The following is an 18,656-nucleotide window of genomic DNA, read 5'->3' as shown; positions in this document are numbered from 1 at the left end:
AAAAAGAGTTAACAGCTCCTAAGTGTTAGTGATTAATAATAATAATATATAAAAGACAGTTGCTGCTGGAGAAGCAGTTGTGAGACTATAACAACCAGAAAACTTTGCCTGATATTGAGACATTAGCTATGATTGAGCTAGGATTCCATGGAAAGTGGAGGAAATAGAAGGAGACCAGATAATTGGAGGCAGAGTCTCCCAGGATAATGCATGGGATGGGAAGGCAGCGGTCAGAGGGGATTTCATCCATCCAGCTCCCCAAACTGAGCAACAGGACACCAGTAGCCTGAAAGAGCTTAGTACCAGGCCAACTGGAGCAGGACTGTGCTGCCCGGGAAGCACTTCCCCTTTGAGTATGGATGCCAGCTACTTAGATCCTCTAACTAGAAGAGGCTTTGAGTTATCAACAGTACTTAAATGCGGCTTCCTCGAATTCAAACATATGACTTTTTTAAGTGTCAAAGTATTTTGATTGATTCTGCTGATAATTTGTAATGTTATAGATGTCACTAAGCTAAAACAAACATTACACACACAATTAGGTAAGTTTCACCTTAAGAGAACATAAGGAATGCAATGTTAACATTCAAAAGGAAAAAATATATTTTTACTTCCACATGGCACAAAAAGCTAAATGTCACTAATTTGGACCAGTTGAAAAGAAGAGGTGCTGAAGCTGTGGGTTACATATTTGCCCTCACATGGCTCCTTGAGGCTGGACTGCTGGGCTGCACATTTCCATGATGGAAGCAGCTAGGAAGTTGGTGCAGTTCTGTAGTTAGAACCCTGGAGTCAGGCAGGATTTTGAAACGCCCACCAGGCCTGTGCATGAACCAGTCACACACATGGGTCTCTCTAAGGAGATGAACATCCTTCCTCCTAAATGTCTCTGAGGTTATCTTCTTGCTTAGCAAACTCCTTCAGTCACTGCCATTTTAACTTCTGCCTAGCTTACAAGGAAATCTAGAAAGTACATACATGATTGAAATTATTATTATTATTATTAAAAGACTTATTTATTTATTTGAAAGGCAGAGTTACAGAGAGGGAGAAACAGAGATGAGAGGGAGAGGCAGAGGGAGAGGTCTTCTATGCACTGCTTCACTCCCCAAAATGGCCACTACAGCCAGAGAAGGGCCAGGTTGAAGCCAGGAGCTGGGAGCTTCTTCCGGGTCTCTCACATGAGTGCAGAGGCCCAATTCCTTGAGCCACCTTCCACTTCTTTCCCAGGTATGTTAGCAGGGAGCTGGATTGGAAGTTGAGAGCATCCGAGACTTAAACCAGTACCCATGTGAGATGCCAGCACTGAAGGTAGTGGCTTTACCTGCTAGGCCACAGTGCCCATCCCTCAAATTATTATTATTTTTAAAGATTTATTTTATTTATTTGAAAGACAGAGTTACAGAGAGGCAGAGACAGAGAGAAAGGTCTTCCATCGTTGGTTCACTCCCCAGATGGCTGCAACAGCTGGAGCTGCGCTGATCTGAAGCTAGGAGCCAGAGGCTTCCTCTGGGTCTCCCATGGGGTGCAGGGGCCCAAGGCCATCTTTTACTACTTTCCCAGGCCATAGCAGAGAGCTGGCTAGGAAGAGGAGCAGCTGGGACTAGAACCAGCGCACATATGGGATGCTGGTGCTTCAGGCCAGGGCTTTAACCCTCTGTGCCACAATGCCAGCCCCATCAAATTATTATTATTGTTTAAGTAGTTTAAAATATCAAGTACCTATTATGTTCCAAGTGCTTCAACTATATTGTCTGATTTCTTTTTAATACTCAAAACAATCCTATGATCGCCAGTGAACATATAAGAAACAAAAACAAAAACAATGGAGTTAGAAATGTTAAAGTAGCTTTCTCACCATCCTTTATGAAATATTAAGACTGATCATCAAACTTAGGTCCATCTGATGCTAAAGCCTTTTCTGATGATGAATAAGTTCATTTGGGGTTTGAAAACAGCACCTCTTCCTGTGAGGAGATAAATCTCTTTCCTTTCAAGTGTATCTGAAGTTATTGTTTTGCTTAGTGAATCTTCTCAGTCAATGCCATGACAACTTCAGCATAACTCAAGAGGGGGAAAACCAACATACTTGTAAGTGGGAAAGTAGGAGTTAATAATACTTGACTGCAACTCTCCAAACTCACTACACTGTAAGGCTGGGTTACAGACTTAGCATTCTGTGTAACCTGCCATGCTCCGTGCACCTGCTTGTGCTCTTCCCTGGAGTGTCCAACCCACTTTGCTTCTAGCAGATGCTTTCTAAACCTCCATAGAAAGCCCTGATCCAATGCCACCTCCACTCCTTACATCCCCACCATCCCCAGGAACATGCATCATTCTACTGTCTGTGTCTCCACTTGTGTTGGGGCACCGATGGTCAGGCGAAGCAGCTCCTTGCTGTCAGGGCAGTTCTTTGGTTCTACCAGGGTCTCTCACATAGGAGATCCTCAGCAAATAGGTGTTTTATGGAAGTGAATTATTCTGCTTCTGCCAACAGTGCTGGAGCGGGATAATACAAGCATCCTCTCTGAGCTAATGCACACTCAGAAACTCTACAAACAGGTTTCTATGACAACTAACCAGCCGGGAGAAGGCAAGCGCTGCGATGCTTGCTATGATTGTGAAGCTCGTTGCCTGATTTTCATCAGGCCCCCTCTGGTTTCTGCAGTTCCTGTTCAGTGGGACCAGAATCAGTTTCCAAGGCTAATCTGCATATTGTTATTATTCAGCATCTGTTGCTACTCTTCCTTGTGTTTGCTGTGGTTGATTTCCTCCACCATCGAGTAATGAGGGCTTTAACTCAGGGGCCTCTTGAGCCTGCTCAGTTATGACTGAAGGCAAAGCCCTCAGAGCTGTTTCCAGCAGCCACCCATGGCAGAGCCCAGCAATGCAGCATGCAAGCACAGTGCACTGTAGGTACTTGAGTGCCAAGCTTGGCGCACACACCTGCTCTAAACTAGTCTGCAGGAGTGTTTGTAGCTTAGACTGTAAGGGTAGATGCAGGAAAATAGCTTATTGGACTTCGGCAAATGCCTCTCCTCTTAAATTTTCAAAAGCTTATGTTTGTTTAGCTAAGTCTTTAATTACTTCGCAGTGGCTTAGTAGCATGATGTGGAGCTGGCAATAGAGGCTCCTCTTTCATTCTTGCCAACCCTGTCCCCAAATCTCCCTGTTGCTGCATAGTTCACAGGTCACTTTGAGATTGTGCTCCTGGGAGAGTGGAGTATGTGACTTGGAGTCAGGACGCCCAGGGCCACTGTTTCTGAGTGAGTGTGAGCAAGGCACCTGGCCGCCCTGACCTCCCGGTGCTTCCCTCTCTTGGGCAGGAGTACAGAACAATAGTGTCTTTTTCATTTTACAGTTTGCCATTTCCCCCAACCCGCACACATAATCATGAATGTGGGGACCCATTGTGAACTGTATAGTTCTGAAAGGTAGTGATTGTTAAGGACTTGAGATCTAAAGTGAAAGACAGTTTCAGGAACCTGGCCCCTTGAGTACAGTATTATTACAAGATGCCTTCCAGGTTGCGTCAGATAAGCTTTGATTAACAAATACCAGCTGTTAATGGATTTAGTGTTTGTCCTCTAATTCCTTTTTATTTTTTCAAAGAAAGACTTTGCAATGCTGCCACCAAGTCTGCAATTCCCTTGTCAGCCCCTGTTTTCAGCAAAGGAAATTAAGGATCTGTTAAAGATGCAGAACCCGAATGTCTAAATTCCAATGAGGATTTAAAAATAAATAATAAACAAATTATAAATGGAAAAAGCAGGGATTACCTAACTCAGGAATGGGAGAAGTTCATAAACAAAACAGGAAACTCAGAAGTCATTAAAAAGAAAGAGGGGGAAAAAACCATATTCGACACTACATAATTTTTAAAGTATGGCAAAAGTCAAAGTCCAGTGAAGAAAAGGGAGAATGAAAAAGAACTTTTCCACACAGGAGATAGCTTCACACAAGAGGAGAATGCAAAACTCCATTAGACAAAGCAAATGTGTATACTTGCTCTGTTAATCAGAGAAGTGTAAATTAAAAAATCAATTTGTAAAAGCACACAAAGCTGAACATTTTTAAGTATTAGTATATAATAGCCAATACTGGTCAGGACCTGGGAAAATTGATGCTTTGTATGTTGCTGAGAGAAGGAATTATTTCACTTCAAGAAAATAATATAATAATATAATAATATAAAGAGAAGTTTATTTTGGTGCAAACATTTTGAAATTCATGAAATTTTTTTCATAATATACATCTTCCATGAACTTTTTGAAGACTCCTCTTACAGCAACATCTATTAAAACTCAATTTACACATATCCTTTAATTCAGTATCCGGGCTTTTTATTGCTATGCTAAATGCAGGGGCTGGGGTTGTGGTGCAGCATGTTAAGCTGTTGCTTGCAACATGGGCATCACATACTAGGGTGCTGGTTCAAGGCCTGGCTGCTCTGCTTCCAAACCAGCTCCTTGCTAATATGCTTGGGAAAGCAGGGGAAGATGACCCAAGTACCTGAGTCTCTGCCACCCATGTGGGACATCTGGATAGATTCCTGGCTCCTGGCTTCAGCCTGGCCCAGTTGCTGTCATATAGGGAGTGAACCAGTGCATGGAAGCTCTCTCTCTCAGCTCTCTCTCTCTCTTCAACACTCTGTCTTTCAAACAAATAAATAAAACTTTTAAAAAAACACTCATATGTAAGAATATACCTATACTGTAGTAAAGTTTAATTCAATATTTGTGTTGGCAAAAATTTTGAGAAATAACCTTATTTCTCACAAATAACAGAATGGTTGAATAAATTATGATATAACATGGATGATCGTAGCTTTATTTTTAAGCATGATTTGGAATTGTTCATTTACTTGCTAGATTGCCATTACCTATATATAGTAATGTGGAAAATGGAAGTGCCAGGTTAATGTGCATGGTAAGACCTCATTTTAATTTAAAAAGTAATCAAATCTCTATAGAAATTTGTATATGTATGTGCACTTAACAGAGTAAAAAGGATGAGAAAATACATTCAGCTGATGATGATATTAATACATACACACATGTATTTGGGTGGTGGTGTTTGGACTTCTTTGGTGGTTTCCCTTATGACAGTAACTTTTAGGTATTTGGAATGCAATGATCACCTGCTATAAAATTTCTCAAAATGGCAGATTCTTACTATCACTAAGGAGAGTTTGATTCCATAGGCTGGAAGCTCAGGAATGTCAGATAATTTTCCCCCTGAAACATTGTCCTACAGAGTATGTAGAATCAAACCTGTTTTTCCCCTACAATGCTTCTCCTACATTCCAAGCAAGAATTCCTGTTTCTTTTGGGTTCCCTTAAAGAAAGGAATATATACCTGATCAGCGTCAGATAGATGGAATTAGTTCTTAGTGTTATACAGCACAGTGGGGTAATTATAGTCCACAATAATCTATTATATATTTTCTTAGCCAGAAAAAAAGAGATGAACTCCAAGGTCCAGTAGTAAAGTAATGACAAAGAGGTAGAAATGTTAATTCCCATGATCTGGTCAACACACAGGATGTATGTGTATTGAAATATTGCACTGTACTCCATAAACTTATACAGTGGTTATTATTCAAAAAACATTTTAATGTTTCTTAAAGGCTAATAAATTGTAAAAAGAAAGATATGGGGCCGGCGCCGTGGCTCACTAGGCTAATCCTCCGCCTTGCGGCGCCGGCACACCAGGTTCTAGTCCCGGTCGGGGCGCCGGATTCTGTCCCGGTTGCCCCTCTTCCAGGCCAGCTCTCTGCTGTGGCCAGGGAGTGCAGTGGAGGATGGCCCAGGTGCTTGGGCCCTGCACCCCATGGGAGACCAGGAAAAGCACCTGGCTCCTGGCTCCTGCCATCAGATCAGCGCAGCGCGCCGGCCGCGGCGGCCATTGGAGGGTGAACCAATGGCAAAGGAAGACCTTTCTCTCTGTCTCTCTCTCTCACTGTCCACTCTGCCTGTCAAAAAAAAAAAAAAAAAAAAAAGAAAGATATGCTAGAATTCCAATTGTGTAAATGGACATTATGAAGGAATTTTAAGAGAGAGACTGAAATTTGTCACAAGCATTGTATGCGAAATGTGGAGAATAAATGCAGTATTTAAGTCAAGGGCACCGTTGTCCTTGACTCTCAGAGTCCGTCTGAAGACAGCATTCATGAAGACTTCCATTGATAATCAGAGTTGGCCTTTCTAATGCCCTTCTCCCAAGATGCCATGTTTGGTAAGCCCTTGCATTTCGTTTTTTGATGACTTACGTTTGACAAAGCAACTCCTTGCTCTCAATGGAAATTCCATAGGCTTTCCTTCCTTAGCAAGATGCTAAATAGAATCCAACTTAAAAAATCCAAATGAGATATCAACTCTTACCTGTCGCAAATCATATACACTCAAGACAATGGACATAACAGTCAAGATGATGATGGCCACAGAGTATTCTATGTAACCTTGAGATAGCCACAACGTGAGTGTGAAAGCTTGAAACACATAGAATGGATTTAAAACCTGCAGGTACAAAAACATTCAAGAAAAGGTCATCTTTTTATAGAATTTGTTTCCATTTTCCACAACATAAGGTAACGTCATTATTTAAGAATTCACATAGAACTCCATTAATCTGGGTAGGGATAATGTTAAGCGCATAGATACTGATACAGTGGAAGCAAAATTATTTTAATTATAAAGAGCCATGCTCACAATTCAATAATTCAATTATTTATTTGGGATTTTCAAATATATTTTACCCGATACAAAATCCAAAATTTACCAACTTAAACAAATATATAATGGAAGACAAACATGCTTCAGTCTTTTTTAAAAAATGAACTTCCATTTGGAACATTTTTATTGCAGGTTTATTTTTCATATAATCACATGGGGCAGGTTTAATAAAGTTATCCAGTGAAGATGAGAGATTTTACTTTCACTTGGGCCATTTAAAATAACATATTCTTTAGGTCACAGGTCATAGCAACACCTTCTAAGGGTTGGTTGACTTAGCATAGCCTTTCCCTTCAGGAGGGATCCTGAAGAGAAGGTCTTACCCAAGGCTTCCGGGACAAGTCATGGACAGACGGTGTCACCAGGTCCAAAACCAGTCATCCATGCATGCACATTTTTGATCTCATACTAAATACCAGAGGTTTTGGGTAACTCCACATTTTTTTTTAATTCCCACAATTTTCCTATTTTGGTTAGGTTGACATTTCTATTAATGATTAAAGTACAGAGGACAGATTTGAGGAGCTGGAGAGATGTCGGATGATACACACACAGTGAGCAGAACAAAGCAAGATTTCTCTTCTTGAGGAACAGCTCTTGGTGGTTACTATAATTTAGATGAAATAATGACCCAACCAGTGGTACTCTTTCTTACCTCAACTGTCTATAATTAATTTCTCTCTTAATCCTAAAAATGAACCAGCATCTGTTAATGAGTTAATTGGTTGTATCTCAAGGGTTTCTTAAACCCTTAGATATATTTTGTTCACTAAAAAGCTTTTGTTCCTTAATGTTTCTTATTATCTCCATCCCAAGTGTTTTACTTACAAATTATAGCTATTATGTTTGCTTGGTACATAGTGCTCTAATTGTAGATTATGCACTAATGATAATATGATTTTGAGTTTATACAAATCCAGCAGAAAATTGGTTAAATAGTTCTTGGAGATGAAGCACCATCATAATTAATTTGTCCCTTATTCAGTATTCTTTTGAAACCAGATGTGAAGAAAGTCTTACTTGCGTATTTTCTAATAAAGGTCTAATAAATACGTGCCAGAAAATACTAACTGCTTTCCTAAGAGACCAAACTGACACTGGGGAGAGTCTTTGGCTATTAGAAAATGTACTTGATTAAGAAGTTTAAAAGGGCCGGCGCCGCAGCTCACTAGGCTAATCTTCTGCCTGCGGCACCGGCACCCCAGGTTTTAGTCCCTGTTGGGGTGCCAGATTCTGTCCCAGTTGCTCCTCTTCCAGTCCAGCTCTCTGCTATGGCCCGGGAAGGCAGTGGAGGATGGCCCAACTGCTTGGGTCCTGCACCCGCATGGGAGGCCAGGAGGAAGCACCTGGCTCCTGGCTTTGGATCGGCGTAGCTCTGGCCATAGTGGCCATTTGGGGGGGTGAACCAATGGAAAAGGAAGACTTTTGTCTCTCTCTCTCTTACTGTCTAGCTCTGCCTGTCAAAAAAAAAAATAAGTTTAAAAAATAACTTGCTTTTTGATACTTCTGGAGGCTATATGCATGTGGGGACACCAAGTATACGGGACATCTTTGTACCTCCTGCTCAATTTTACCATGAACCAAAAACTACACCAAAAAGTAAAATTTAAAACAGCAAAGGCAAGCACAGAGGAGAAGGAAAATGGTGGGGAAAAGATACCTCACAGTGAAATAATAATGAATTCAAAGCACAAAAGAAAAATAAGGTAATAGCAAACAAAGCCACTAACAAATGGAGACGTCATTCTCAAGAAATGGAAGTAATAGAGCAATTCGAAAAAGACCAAAAGCAGTATGCTGCAAATCCTCAGAAATTACAGAAGGCACACCTTGCCCACATGCTACGGACTCAATGTATACATTCCCCAAAATCCCTATAGCAAAGCCCTGTCCCATCTTGGGATGCTCTTAGAGGTGGGGCTTTTGGAAGGTAATTAAGTTGAGATTCGACCCTAAGAGTAGGGCCTCCACTATGGGGTTAGCATCCCTGTAGGAGGACAAAGGCCAGCACAAGTTCTCTCTGTTCCTCATGTGAAGACACAGTGAGAAGCTGGTGATCTGCAAGCGAGCAGGAGGACCGTCCATGGGAACTGAGCACGCAGACACCTTGAGCATGGATGTCTCCAAAACCATGAGAAAGATGTTGATCAAAGAAACCAGTCTGTAATACTTATAGCAGTCCGAGCTAAGACACCACAGCACCACCACCACTACAACCACCATGAAAAACTTGAAAAACCTAACCAATCAAATAAACAGATTTTAGAAACAGAAATCTGTCCCTCATACTGGGAAGGAACTTTTAAAATGGATTTCAACTGAAAATAATTAATTGTTGAAAAGGACCAGTTATAAATCCTAGAAGAAACGTGTATATAAATATTTTTTTCAATTTATTTACCCTCAATAGATAGGATAAGTATAGATAAAATTTGCAACACAAATTTTTTTTACATCAAAACATTCTTGTTCTCCTTAAAATTCTCCTGAGTGCCTAAAGGAAAAAGTAATGGACACATAATAACTCTTCAAAAAAAACGAGTTAGTTACCTGTTTAACAAGCAGTTTCCATATGGGTTGGATTTCCACTTCAATGGTGTTGGGTCCACACACTAATCTCCTGCAGGAGATTGAATATCCGTTAGTGTCTCCCCTAAAAGCTCACTGATAGTGAGTTCAGACCTGACTAACCACCACTCACTTCTATGCTCTTTAGAGATTTTTGTGGCTTAAAATAAAAAATAATGTGTAAGTACATATTCCTAAAATACTCACATACTTTTATAATGAAAGTCAGAGCATGATGGATAAAGTTGTTTTTCTGGTATTAAAAAAATGCCTTTGTTACAACCCAAGGAATCAAAATGAAGTTATACCAATATTGTGTTATTTGTTGAAAAATAATCTGACTGACTGAGGCCTAGCAGGCTAAGCCTCCACCTGTGGCACTGGCATCTCATATGGGTGCTGTTTCAAGTCCTGGAGGCTTCACTTCCAGTTCAGCTTCCTGTTACCGGCCTGGGAAAACAGTGGAAGAGGGCCCAAGTGTTGGGCCCCTGAACCCATGTAGGAGACCTGGAAGAAGCTCCTGGCTTGTGGCTTCTGATTGGCCCAGATCCAGCCACTGCGACCATTTGGGGAGTAAACCAGATAGAAGACCTCTCTTTGTTTCTCCCTCAAATCTCTCTGTAACTCTGCTTCTCATATAAAGTAATAAATCATGAAAAAAATCTGATTATATCTTAAGGGCACTAAAAACACATAAATGAATATTTTCTTCATATTGTCAGGTATTCTTCATTGCCCTTGATGTTGAAATCACGTTGATTTACCTTGGTATCTCCAGCACCCAGGACAGGCTCTCAGCACTGAACTGAATGAATGCATAAATGAATGACTCCAAATGAAGTGAAAGGTAATATATGACCTTCATCACCTTGTAAATGTACCAGCACACTTCAAAAAGTCTGTGAAAAATAGAAGTAAGGGCCAGCGCTGTGGTGTAGCAGGTATAGCCAACACCTGCAGTGCCAGCCTCCCATATGGGCGCCGGTTCAAGTCCTGGCAGCTCCACTTCCAATCTGCTCTCTGCCATGACCTGGGAAAGCAGTAGAAGGTGGCCGAAGTCCTTGGGCCCCTGCACTCATATAGGTAGCCCAGGAGAAGCTCCTGGCTCCTGGCTCCTGGCTTCAGATCTCAGGCCATCTGGGGAGTAAACCAGCAGATGGAAGACCTCTCTCTCTCTCTCTGTCTCTCTCTCTCTCACTCTGACTCTCTGTCACTCTGCCTTTCAAAAAATAAATAAATCTTTTTAAAAAAGAAAATAGAATTAAAAGATAAGTTTTTTTGATGACCCTAAATTTCAAAATTCATACGTATCTTTAAACAAAACATATTTCCATGAGCTTTTTGGAGATCTCTTGCATACATTACTCACAAGGGGTAATGCACATAAACAATACAATCAGAAGCTCTCATATCTGTATAACATATTACAATTCACAAAGTTCTTACAAAAATTCATTTGATTCTCACAATAATCCAAAAGACAGGGTTGATAGCATGTTTTGCCAATGGAAACAAATGCTCCGTATTCTACTTACTCTCTTTTACTTTCCAAATAGACATAGCTATAGAATAAAATATGCCTGTTTATAAATATTAGAAATACTCCCCTATTCCTCACATTTGAGAAAGGATACTCTTTCTCTTGCTTATTAGATTGTCGTGTTCTTCACTGTGTGGACCAGATTTAAATTTAATTATGTATGGTGTTTATTAAAGCTTGACAATTGATAAATAAGGACAAACATGAAGTAGCTACACGGATGGGAAATCTTCGCTGCGGAAATGGTTTCCTAGCACAATATATCTACATCTATCAACAAGAATTCTTAAATGTATCAAATCAATCATTTAAACATTTTGTGCTATTAAACCAGTGTGTTTTTAATGACTTTGAAAACTTCGTATTTCCATGTATTAAGCATTGCATCTGAAATCTTGTATAGTTATACAATTTCTATGGCCTTTTGCAATATTTTCCAAGCATAAGTGTCTTTTTGGAAGAGAGAAATTTTAAAAACAACAAATCAGGAATTCTTATATTCAGTGTGTGTAAGAATTATAGGGTTGCTAGCTAACAATGCAGAATTCCTCCATTCTCTCACCCCAATAAAAAATCTTTGCTCCTACCGAATTATCAGGACTAAAAGAAAGGAGCCCAAAACCTGTATATTAAGTACCAGATTTCTTCTTAAGAGTTGGTGTTTCTGGCTGACAGCCAAAAAGGTTAGGCAGGTAATGTCTCTAAAAAAAAAAATGTGAGAGGAGAGGGCATTGTGGTGTAGAGGGTAAAGCCACCTCTAGTTCATGTTCCTACTGTTCCACTTCTGATCCTGCTCAGAATCCCCACTAATGCACCTGGGAAAACAGTGGAAGGTGGCCCAAATGTTTGGGTCCCTCCTGCGTGGGAGACCCGGAAGATGCTTCTGCCTCCTGGCTTCAGCCTGGCCCAGCCCCTGCCTTTGTGGCCATCTGGGGAGTAAATTGTCAAATGGGACATCTCTCTCTGTCTCTGTCCCTCTCTCCTCTCTCTCTCTCTAACTCTGACTTTCAAACAAATAAATAAATCTTTTTTTTAAAAAAAGTGAGAAAATAGAGATGACTGTTAAGATTCTGAGGAAGACTTGTAATGCTTCCCTTTCAGATGCACCAGGATCTGCCATTTCTAAAAGCCATTGAAGGAAACAGGGACCATGTATCACTGTGAATTACTAAGCTGCGTAAGCATTTCCCAATCTGTACGCATCTATAGGTACGATCTCCTGCGTGACACTAGTTTTGCCTCTCTCACTATTCAGTTTAAGTCTCCTAGACAATAATTAAATCTTTATTTTTGGATCCCTACTTCCTTGCAAAGTACCTGGCACATTACAGGTATTTAGTTAATAAATCAATGAATGCATTTTATTTATTCTGCAACTATCTTTGTAGATCCATTAATCAGGATCTCCTCTTGGTGTTGCAGACACAAAAATGAATAACACAACTAGCTGAACAAACAACCTCATCCTCTGTTCACAATATAATGCAATCACACTATTGTTTCTCTGGCTCTCTGAAGATCTGGAGTATTAAGAAGCTGATGTTTACGGAGTTATTTGAAAGTATCTGAGGAAAGAATGAAAAAGATAACACAAAGAAGACTGTTCTCCAAGCCAAGGAGAAAAGATCAAGTTTTATTGAATTACTTTACTCTTTTGGTCTTTTTTAATGAGTTTGCCTAAGAGGAGAATAATTTAGACTATCTTTCTGCTGCCAATAAATGAACTGGGATTATGTCAAGTTGATGAAGCGTTATGCCAACAACGCCCTGATGATGACCCATTGGAGACTTCATTTTCTGCTGGCAGAGCTGGCTCTCAGGGGTTATTATAAATCCTACCTGACTTCTTGCTCTTCACTGGTCAGGCCCAATCCAAATGTATGATGGATGTCATAGCAGGAGTTGCTGTCTTCTAACAATCTAGGGTGTGGTCAGGACAGAAACCACATATCAGCTCACGGCAGGGTTCTTCCCCCACGTCTTGATGTAGTGCTAAGAAGAAGTCATACTCACCCAACTTTCTGAAATTTCTTCTCCAAGTTGACCCAAACATACCTGAGTTTCTGCACTTGAATGCATCGCAGCTGCAATCACAAATGTTATAGAACAGGTGTCATTCACAAGGTAAAGCCCATCAAGAGAAGAGAATGCGGTTGAATGCCGGTTGTCACAGGTCTTACTTTCTTCAGTTTATAACAGTCATTATTCCCAGCCCAACAATGTTGCGTTGAGACCTTTCATTCAGTAACACTTATTTTTATTCTTTCCCTGAAAATACGCCATAGTGTCACTCTTAGAATTACTTACTTTTAATTCTGGCTTCATTACAGCTTGGTTTATGACAGAGTGGCGATCAGCCACTAGGGGTTCTTCTGGGTTCTTGCTTATAGGAAACTTCAGTGTGGATAAGTAGAGGCAGAAAACCTTCTTCCTCATATACCTTTGAAATTCATCCTGGGAAAGGCAAACAAGTTCGTGAAATTCTAAATTGTTAGTCAATAAGGTGCCAGATCAACCAACTACCTACCAAGCACTAGACCAGTGATTCTCAAAGTTTGGGACAAAACTTCATTCCAAACAAGAGAATCAGCATTATCTCAGAACTTACAAAAAGATAAATTCTTAGTCCTATCTCAGATCTACTGAATCAGAAACTTGGGGTAGGGTGCAGGGGGAGGAGAATTGATGATCCTCATATTTTGGGTCCTAACACTGTCACTAATCATGTAATAGCTAAGAGCTCAGCTCATTAGCTTGATATGACAGGAATTTCTGCTGCTGGATTGGAGAAAGTGCCCTTCATTCCTGGGTCAAAAGGAAAGACTGCAGAGTGGAGAAATAGTTTGGACATCTCCTGTCTCGGCCTAGGGAAGCTCTTTAGCTAAGGAAGATCCACTCCCTGGAAAGCTGGTCAATCACTGGCTGTTTAACAGAAGCGGTGCAAAGAGCAGGATCATGACAATTGACAAAGGTAAGCATGGTACATACGGTTGTTCTCAGCAAAACAGTGTCTGCTTCTTGCAAGGGGCACTGGAGGCAGCTGGCCCATACTCCCCATTGCGGCCTCCAGTAGAACACCAGCTGAAGGAGCCCACAGGTCAGCACAGATGTGAGGAGGCAGAGTGCTCGCTGTAGACGCTGGGTACGGTAACCAAACACCTCCTGGGGAGTAAGTCAAAGATCACTCGAGTTTTCTTTCTCCTATATCATTTTGTTTCAAGAAACACAAACTGGGGCTGGTGCTGTGGCATAGCAGGTCAACCTGTCACCTTTAGTGCCAGCATCCCATATAGGCACCTGTTCAAGTCCTGGCTGCTCCACTTCCAACCCAGCTCTCTGCTATGGCCTGGGAAAGCAGTAGAAGATGGCCCAAGTGCGTGGGCCCCTGCACCCACGTGGGAGACCCAAAGAAACTCCTGGCTCCTGGCTTTGGATCCACCCAGCTCCAGCTGCCACAACCATTTTGGGAGTGAACCAGCCCATGGAAGATCTTTCTCTCTCTGCCTCTGTCTCTCTGTTAACTCTCCCTTTCAAATAAATAAATAAATCTTTAAGAAAAGAAAAAGAAACACAAACTCTCAGATGCAGAGATGTTAGAGAAATCTACCTTCAGCTGGTTTAATCAGGTTGACTGCTTCAGCTGATAAGATAGAAAAAGATTCTTCTTACTATACCGGCATAAGGAACTGAAACATTACACAGGAGGCACAAGGAAGAGATGGCCTTATTTGCTTCTGTGTGGTCATAGAGTCACCTCAAGGTGCTGGCATTGATGGCTAAGCTGCAGTTTACGCTGGCATTGGATGCCAGTTCAAGTCCTGGCTGCTCCACTTTCAAGCCAGCTCCCTGTCAATGCTCCTGAGAAAGCAGTGGAAGATGGCCCAAGTGCTTGGGTCCTTGCCACCCATGTGGGAGACTCATATTAGTTACAGGCTCCTGGCCTGCCCCAGACCCCTGGCCATTACAGCCATTTGGGAAGTAAAGAAGGGGATGGAAGATACCTCTCTCCCTCTCTTTCTGTCTGTGTACATGTGTGAGTGTGTCTCCTTCTCTCTCTGTAACGCTGTCTTTCAGATAAACAAACCTTCTACAAAGAAAAAGAGTCATCTCAGGTCTTTACAAAATATCTCATGTTTTGGACCAGATTTTAATTAATTAATTAATTAATTTATAATATATTTAAAATGTTTTAACATCATTTTTGGAAGAAAATGATAACATTATAATGGATATGACTCACACTCTTGTTTCTAACTTTATCCACATTCAGGCTTATTTTACAATAGCATAATTGAGAATGACTGAAAGTATGAATAAGTGTACAGCTTCTCAAAACAATATGATGGGGGGCCGGCGCTGTGGCCTGAAGCGCCGGCATCCCATATGGGCGCCGGTTCTAGTCCTGGCTGCTCCTCTTCTAATCCCGCTCTCTGCTGTGGCCTGGGGAAGCAGTAGAAGATGGCCCAAGTCCCTGGGCCCCTGCACCCACGTGGGAGACCTGGAGGAAGATTCTGGCTCCTGGCTTCCGATCAGCGCAGCTCTGGCCATTGCAGCCAACCGGAGAGTGAACCATCGGATGGAAGATTCTCTCTCTCTCTTCCTCTCTCTCTTCTCTCTGTGCAACTCTGACTTTCAAATAAATAAATAAATCTTTAAAAAATATGATGATGTAAATTTAGAGATCATGTCTGGGCACAACATGCCTCAAAACACAGTTTATATTTATTTAACTGGAGGATAGCATGCTAAAAATTTTGTACTTTTAGTAGCATTTTGGTTAACAGTTTTCCTAAATTGAATAAAGACTTTAGATATGGTTTTAGGGAAAAAAAAATTGCCCTCCTCCCAAAGGAAGGTTTGTTTACTTGAAGCTGATTCCTTGTTCTTAACTTTTATAAGGAAATTTCATAACATCACTTTTTTATCTAAAAGACTGAATTGTAGTGTATTTTGAAGACCCTGAGGGATGCTGGTCATGAATGACATCTTTACTATTATCCCGGATTCTGCTGTTTGTTTTTTTTTTCTGTGACTCTGGACTCCCATATCCAGATCATAAAACTACAGTGTCAAGAAAACAGGTTGTGGGGTGTACAGATTCAGCGCGGCAGTTAAGACCCCAGTGGAGATGCCTGCACCCTAGACCAGGGTACCTGGGCTCAGTACCAGCTCCATTCCCAGTTCCAGCCTCTTGCCAATTGAAGCTCTGGGAGACGGCCATAGTGGCTCAAGTAATGGGGTCCCTGTTACCCACATGGGAGAGCTATATTGAACTCTCAAGTCTCCAGCTTTGTTCCAGCCCAGGCCCAGCAGTTGTGGGTATTTGGGGGAGTTAACCAGCAGATGGGAGCTCTCTGTCTCTGTCTGTCTCTCTTCCCTCTGTCTCTCAAATAAATTAATGAATTACATTTTACTAAGTTTTTATAGCACTTTTGATCATGCAATTATGACATTTTAGAGCATGCCATTGTAATACAATTCTCTTGGCCTAACTCTTTGGAAGTTTTCATCTTCAAAGTAGTCATTTTCATTAGCTTTTGTCATACCTCCGTAAGAGATCAAGATTATAACATAAATATAATATAATAATAATATTATTGTTGTATATTTATATTTTAATTTTATTAATTTAATAAAATATAATTTTAATTTAATAAAATTAACAATTTAACTATTTTAATTTCATATCTGAGCTGTTGAAAGTAAGTCTTAAATGTGGGGGACAGGTCCTGGGTAAATAGCAGAAGAGTTAAGTTTCAGTCACTGCTCTGCTCTATGTCAACCATGTGACCTTAAGTAAATCATTTCTCTGCAGCAGCCTGATTTTCCCCTCCACAAAATGAGAAGCAGTATAAGAATTCCTTCCTCTGCGCCTCAAGACTATCACCCTCCAGGGGAAACTTCCTCCTCATTCAGTGTTGCCGCCACTCTTGAGATTACTTATGAAAAGCTCCAAATGTACCAAAGAAATATGCCTTCACTCTGTTTTTTAGGCATATTTTCAATTGGACCTCTTTTCCTCATGTTCCCTCTGATTCTATAAACCTGTTTTGATTGTATCAGTGAGTTACAGCTTTATTAAATTGAAATAAAATGTATATGTTACTTCACATATTATGTCATAGATATATTCTTTCCTAAGAGTCATTTATGAGGAATTATTGCTAGAGCCCAAGTATGTGCAAAATAGAAGCAAAGCAATTTGGAATTTTAGTTCAGCTTGTATGTGAAATGAGCTTATTCGTAAACAGCCTTCTCTTTGTTGTGTGTGTACGCACAGCAGTGGCACTGGTGATCATAATGCTGGTAGACTTTCAGTTCTCTTTTATACACAGTTTTTGATGGTGTTAAAAATGGCAGTCACGATGCAGGCAAGACTGCCATGAAATCTCTACAGGTAGGGATTGCTATTAATCTTGTGAATTGAAATAATTCTTTGGGGAAATGCAATGTAACAAATTGTATCAAGAATTTGAAAGATGTTTTTACCCCTTAAATCAGTCATTTCTTACTTGGAAATACACTCTAATGAAATAATACATGAGGAGAAAGTGATGAATATAAGATGTTCAGTGCAGCATTATCTGGAATAGTAAAATCACCGAGAGAACCAAACAATAGCTAATAGGGCAGTACGCTGTGAAACATCAGAACAATGGGCTCTGGAGGAGCCATTAAATGCAAAAATACCTGGCCAACATAGAAACCTGGGGAAGCCTATGGTAGAAGGTTAATTGAAGAAAAGTACAAAAAAAAAAAAAAAAAAAAAAAAAAAAACAGAAAGAATAAACAAAAACAAATACCAATGTTATTGTTTAGCCCCATAATATGGGTAATTACATAATGTAAATGGCCTTAATACTTTTTTTTTATTTGACAGGTAGAGTTATAGATAGTGAGAGAGACAGAGAGAAAGGTCTTCTTCTGTTGGTTCACCCACCAAATGGCTGCTACAACTGGTGCTGCGCTGATCCAAAGCCAGGAGCCAGGTGCTTCTTCCTGCTCACCCATGAGGGTGAAGGGGCCCAAGAACTTGGGCCATCCTCCACTGCCCTCCCAGGCCTCAGCAGAGAGCTGGACTGGAAGAGGAGCAACCAGGACTAGAACCCAGCACCCATATGGGATGCCGGTGCCGCAGGTGGAGGATTAGCCAAGTGAGCCGTGGCACCAGCCCCACTTTAATACTTTTGAAAGCAAAGATTGGGGGCTGGCGGTGTGGTACAGTGGGTTAGAGTCCTGGCCTGAAGTTCCAGCATCCCATGTGGGTGCCAGGTCTAGTCCCGGTTGCTCCTCTTCTGATCCAGCTCTCTGCTATGGCCTGGGAAAGCAGTGGAAGTGGCCCAAGCCCTTGGGCCCCTCTGTACCCATATGGGAGACCCAAAAGAGGCTCCTGGCTCCTGGCTTTGGATCAGCACAGCTCTGGCCTTTGTGGCCATCTGGGGAGTGAACCAGCGGATGGAAGACCTCTCTCTCTCTCTCTCTCCCTCTCCCCCACCCCGCCTCTGCTTCTCTGTAACTCTGCCTTTCAAATAAATAAGTAAATAAATAAATAAATATATAAAAAAGAAAGCAAAGATTGTTAGACTGGATGATGATAAAGCATATGCTGTCTGCAGCAAAAACACTTTATAAAGAAGCAAATAGATTAAGGGGGATATGCTGCACACAAACATTAAAACAGAAAGCTGCTGGGCTGGCATTGTAGCATAGCAGGTAAAGCCTCCTCCTGCCATGATGAAACCCCACATGGGCACCATTTCATGTCCCAGTTAATAGCCCAAGAAAAGCAATAGAAAGATAGCCCATGGGTCTCT

At 41.1% G+C, this 18,656-nt stretch overlaps 1 protein-coding gene across 6 annotated transcripts in view; it reads right to left on the bottom strand.

The window, feature by feature from the left end:
* ATP13A5 (ATPase 13A5) overlaps nt 1-18,656 on the bottom strand; it is a 129,948-nt gene that overhangs the window by 97,553 nt on the left and 13,739 nt on the right. For all 6 annotated transcript variants that reach the window (XM_089330843.1, XM_070072359.2, XM_070072361.2 and 3 more), the window contains exons 2-7: nt 13,831-14,004; nt 13,150-13,296; nt 12,856-12,926; nt 12,682-12,762; nt 9,285-9,354; nt 6,384-6,518 (exon numbers count right to left, since the gene is read on the bottom strand). In XM_089330843.1, the coding sequence (XP_089186969.1) occupies nt 6,384-6,518; nt 9,285-9,354; nt 12,682-12,762; nt 12,856-12,926; nt 13,150-13,296; nt 13,831-14,004 (678 nt within the window). The remainder of the gene's footprint in view (nt 1-6,383; nt 6,519-9,284; nt 9,355-12,681; nt 12,763-12,855; nt 12,927-13,149; nt 13,297-13,830; nt 14,005-18,656) is intronic.

Source organism: Oryctolagus cuniculus, chromosome 4 (genome assembly GCF_051225735.1).
Source record: "Oryctolagus cuniculus isolate XC-2025 breed Fujian yellow rabbit chromosome 4, ASM5122573v1, whole genome shotgun sequence".
Lineage (NCBI taxonomy): Eukaryota > Metazoa > Chordata > Mammalia > Lagomorpha > Leporidae > Oryctolagus > Oryctolagus cuniculus.
The sequence above is the reverse complement of the archived record's forward strand: the minus strand, read 5'-3'. Positions and strand labels throughout refer to the sequence as shown.